Source organism: Musca domestica, unplaced genomic scaffold (genome assembly GCF_030504385.1).
Source record: "Musca domestica strain aabys unplaced genomic scaffold, Musca_domestica.polishedcontigs.V.1.1 8, whole genome shotgun sequence".
Taxonomy (NCBI): Eukaryota; Metazoa; Arthropoda; class Insecta; order Diptera; family Muscidae; genus Musca; species Musca domestica.
Window position 1 is genome coordinate 16,811,509 of NW_026712409.1, and position 4,816 is coordinate 16,816,324.

The window sequence follows — 4,816 nt, forward strand, 5'->3', positions numbered from 1 at the left end:
CGAAACATTTTGTAAGGGTTGAGATATAGGCATATTGTTTTTCTGGGGGATTAACAACGCTATACCTTTAAACTATTTGTGGTAAAATTGCCGAGACAATTTCTCCTTCATTTTCATTCACTCACACTCATTGCCGGCCGAGGACAAGCTTTCGCCACTGCTTGGATGACCGACCGAAATAAATATGATAAAGCACATTCGTAACAGGCATTGAATCGAGATGTAAAGGATTTTTTTTAACATTTTGAGAAATCGGACAACAAACAATTAGCATTTCAACCGTTATTCACGTATCACACAAAAATTTTATTCTTCTTCTTCTTCTTTTCACATTAAACGAAACTTATTTTCTTTCATTGATTAAATTACACAAGAATACCATGATTTTACACACAATGACAATAAAACATTATTCACAATAACAATATCATAGCCACCCGTTGCTATATATTTTTTTATTTTATTAAATATTATTTAATTTCCGATAAAACTTTTCTTTAACTTCACACGAACGAATTTTATTGCGATAACAATTTCATTATTCTTCTTCTTATTCATAGATTTGGCGCGTTAAGTTAGCTGTTGTTGTGTGGCAACTCGTTGAGAATGTAAATGACGTTTAACTTATTGGGGCACATGGCCACACAGCAAATTATCATCGTAAAACAACCAAATTAATGGAAAGTTATTTATTGGAACTGAAAATGATAATCTGGAGTGTGAATAGCAACACTAGTCAGTCTTTTACAAAAATAATAAATAATCTATTATTTTCGACGTGCCTTGGATCGTAAGAACAAAAAAGGTTAAAAATTTTGAATATCCATGAAGGGCATAAAACGGGAAATTAACATCCGATTAATTTCAGACTTAGTACATCTCAACATTTCTGTCAACACAAGATCTGTTATAAAGATCGGAGCATTTCTTCTGGTACCTCCCATATAAGGGGTCAAAGTTATGAATAACCAAAACGACCTCAAATGTCGCACATGCCATTATTTTTACTAACACACTTGGTACTTCCAGAAATAAGCAAATTTCAAATTTCACACATCTGATTTAAAAAATACTTTTTTAGTAATAAATGGTCATTGAATTTTTAAATTTCCTCTGTTTTTCTTTATTCGAAGATACACATTTACATGTACCAATTTATTGTCAAATTTCATTGTACAAAATATAAACTTAAATGAAAAACGAAAAAACAGTTTTAATCTTAGACCCTATAAACAAAGATTTTTGAAATCATACATTCCGCATTAACAAACGCCATTCATTTAAAAACAATAGTCAAGTAAAGATAAAACTAAAAATGCAATAAAACAAAACTTAAAGTAATTCACAGTTTTGGGGGATTCTAATAATACGAGGGGTTGTTAATATCACTGCATAATAGTATTCCTTATAAAAGAATGTGAGACCAATGAATTTTTCAATTGTTTAGGTTGTTTGAGGCTTCATATCTGTTGTCAGTTGTAAAACAATATCGGCACGAAAGGGATTATTTGTCAATAGAAAAAACGGCAACTTCCTTATTGGTTCTGGCACATTATCATAGGTATTGAGAATTGCACATTTATTGAATATAATCCGATCATAGATTAGCTCATAATCGATACCCTTTTCTTTGAGTTCCAAGAGCTCAGTAAATGTGGGATATTCACCAGATTCGATCATGGCGAACCTAGACGAGATGAAAAATGAAAACAAAAAAATGAATAAGGACGAAAACAAAAACATTGAGCTAAGTGTTTCTGTGTGGGGGAAAAGGGGAAAATCAGTTAGTTATTGGTATAATGAAAAGCTATCTCACGTAGGGAAGTCCTCACGGGGATGATGTACACGTCGTCCATTGTTCTGGAAGTGATTTTAAAATCAATTATTTGTATGGCTCCAAAAACGCAAGTATTTTCAAGTATACCTTTTCAATTCTTGTTTCCAGCCAATCTTCATTGAGGAGGGCATATTTCATTTCCATCATATTTTTATTGATCTGTACCACAGGATCATCGTGGGTATCACAGAGTATCATATAGAATACGGAACTCTACAATAGAATAGAGAAATACTATAGAATATAATAGGAAAATATAGTAAGTGCATCAAACTTGCCTCTCTATCAATTTCTGTTATTTTGGCATAGAGCATTTTCTCCGAAACCAAGGATAGGAAATACATGGTAGCATCATGGCTCCAATGCAGACCACGTGGTTTAATATTCGATAGGCAACCTCTCAATGCTTGGGCCGGCAGTTGTGAAAATGATGTACACAAATATTTAACATCGCATACATCTACATCCGATACAGTACCATAATCCAAAAAGGACACCTTAACTTTATCACTAACCGGGGCAGCAACAATTTCTCCTCTATGCCACATTTCATTGAAGGCTGCAGCACAAATTTGACCAGGATTCAAGCAAGCAATTGGTATGCGTAGTTCATTGGGTCCCAGTGTACCATAAAATCGTTCCATATTGTGCATCAAACCATCAAGTTCATGATTTTCTTTGTGTATGTGAAACCAGAAGCGAAATGGATTGTGAATCTGCGAAAAAAAATAACAGAAAACGGAATTGTCACTACAAATTGAATAGGGGGATTTTAATTTTATTACCTCCGAAATAAATATACGCAAACACGAGCCCACATCAATGTTTTCGGGTATTTCACAAGGTTCGATTTTACGTCCAAAGGGTACGGTATGTTTGGGTAAATCAAGACGAAAGACATTACTGGTCTGAAAGAAAAAATATATAGAAATTATAAAAAAATCAAACTTTTAAAAAAGGTTTACAGAAGAAATATTTAAAAATTCCAAATTTATAAAACTAGAATTCCTAAAATTGGCCTAAAAGTCCTTACAAAATTTCTATTAAAAATCCAAATCAATTTGTCTAAAAGTTCTTGTAAAAATCCAGTCCAAAAGTTCTTGCAAAAAGTATTTTAAGAACCCTCATCGATTGGTCTAAAAGTCCTCGAAAAAAATTAAAACTTCACGACAACCCCAAAGTAACGCCCCTTACATACCGCTGCAAATTCTGGCACAGCTTCATCCATGTCAGTGGCAACTTCCTCTTCGCTTATGTCCAAAAGTTCCTTGAACTTATCGGTGCTGCTGTTCGTCTTCTTTGGCGATTTCACTGGCTGATTCTTCTCATTCACCCCGTGTGCTTCGGATGGGTTTGCAGTATCTTCTATAGGATTCAATTTTTTGCCCGCTGATGTGGCATTTAATATTTTTTCTAAACGTTCCGATAATTTTACTTTGGGTTTTGGTGGATTCACTCCTACCAACGGCGTCTCGAGTTCTTTGGTTTTACTTTCCGCCACAGTAATTTTCATATCATTTTTAATGTCAGGCGAGAATGTGACCTTTCTTGCTGTCGGGGGGTCTGTTATGCGACACGATGAACCCAGCAGACTTTCCAGTTGTTTTACATGCTCTTGATATTTTTCATTTATTTCCGAATCTTTTTGATTTTCCGGTACAGATTTTTGTGTAACGGGTTGGCTGGTTGTGGTCTTTGGTGTTACTGAACTCAATGGAGTTTCGGGTCTTTTGTCAGGTCCTACATATTTTTGATTTCTATTAATACTAGTATTGGCTTGGGTTTCCGTCATATTTCGCTGTATAGGCTGTGTGGCGTTATCCGATGCACCTCGTCTAATTGGATTTTGATGCACTCCTTGTTGCGGAACTTTTCTAGGTTTCATTAAGCTTTCCAATTGTTTTACATGCTCTTGATATTTTTGTATGATTTCCTTATTGCAAACCGGCTGCGTTGGGTTATACACGGGAACTCCAATTACAGGTTGTGGAACATAACCATACATTGGTTTGTTCATATTTCCCATCAGGTTCTGGGCTGCAAGCTGTACATTATTCACAGGCATTTGTACATTTTGTCGTATGGGCATATCTCTAACGGTTAATTTTACGGTTGAAACATTTCTATTGGTTATCTGAAAAGGTGACAATTGCTGCACGGGCATACGATGTCCCGTAAAACTAGCCCTATTGCTATGGCGGTTATTTCGCTGCCTATTCGGTGCACTCATTGCGGTGTTCTGCCTACTTTTCGTTCGCGCTCTTGGTCGTGTTTTCTTTTGGGTCATTATCATTTCATGGATATGTGCGGATTTGTCATTGCCCACAAAATACACCAATGCTGTACGGCCGCTACCCACAACCTGAAAGGTAACACAAAAACTGTATTAATTGCGAAAACAATTGCAGAACCAGTGACTTACAACTAGTGTATCCGGTATTTGCCTTAAAAACTGTTCCATGTTGTTGTAGCCCAACCGGCGAAATGGTATATCCTCACCTTCAATGTCACGATAGTCGCGATTCAATTTGTCTATGGTTATTTTGTCTGGAAATGAAATGACCAGTGATTTGAGGATTGCCTTCACTTGATTTAAGTAGCCACTGTCCATTTTGGGTTCATTCAAAACAAACAAAATCTATAAAAATATTCACGACGCCGCGAATTAGAATTAGAGCTGGCAATTAATTAATGTTACTATCGATATTCCTAATATATATTTTTCGTCAATATCGATAAAAAGTTAATGCAATCGGTTGTTAGCTTTGTTCCTTTACTAGTTAAAGAGAGAAATGTGCTAAGGAAATGCTTCTATAAACAGAGAACTTCGAGAACCTGCAAGAATGAAAAACGCTACTATAATTAATTACAATTTCATGGATTGTGGAAAAGTGCCAGAATTAAAAAATACAATGCGGCTCTCACTTATTTCTCAAAATATACATCGAACGTACACATGATCAAAAAATTCCTTGTCTT

At 35.3% G+C, this 4,816-nt stretch overlaps 1 protein-coding gene across 3 annotated transcripts; it reads right to left on the minus strand.

Annotated features, from left to right (window-relative positions):
- Positions 1–1,116: 1,116 nt before the first annotated feature.
- LOC101900531 (tudor domain-containing protein 5) lies at positions 1,117–4,523 on the minus strand. Of its 3 annotated transcripts, none has more exons than XM_005177088.4 (7): positions 4,260–4,523; positions 3,036–4,199; positions 2,623–2,745; positions 2,116–2,553; positions 1,925–2,050; positions 1,817–1,860; positions 1,117–1,687 (listed from the first exon to the last, which is right to left on the minus strand). In XM_005177088.4, the coding sequence occupies exons 1-7, from the start codon at positions 4,446–4,448 to the stop codon at positions 1,444–1,446; spliced, it is 2,328 nt and encodes a 775-aa protein (XP_005177145.1). In that variant the 5' UTR covers positions 4,449–4,523; the 3' UTR covers positions 1,117–1,443. The 3 variants fall into 3 exon arrangements, with proteins under 3 accessions (XP_005177145.1, XP_058987026.1, XP_019895643.1); XM_059131043.1 differs by having other exon boundaries at positions 4,337–4,451; XM_020040084.2 differs by having other exon boundaries at positions 1,477–1,757.
- Positions 4,524–4,816: the final 293 nt, after the last annotated feature.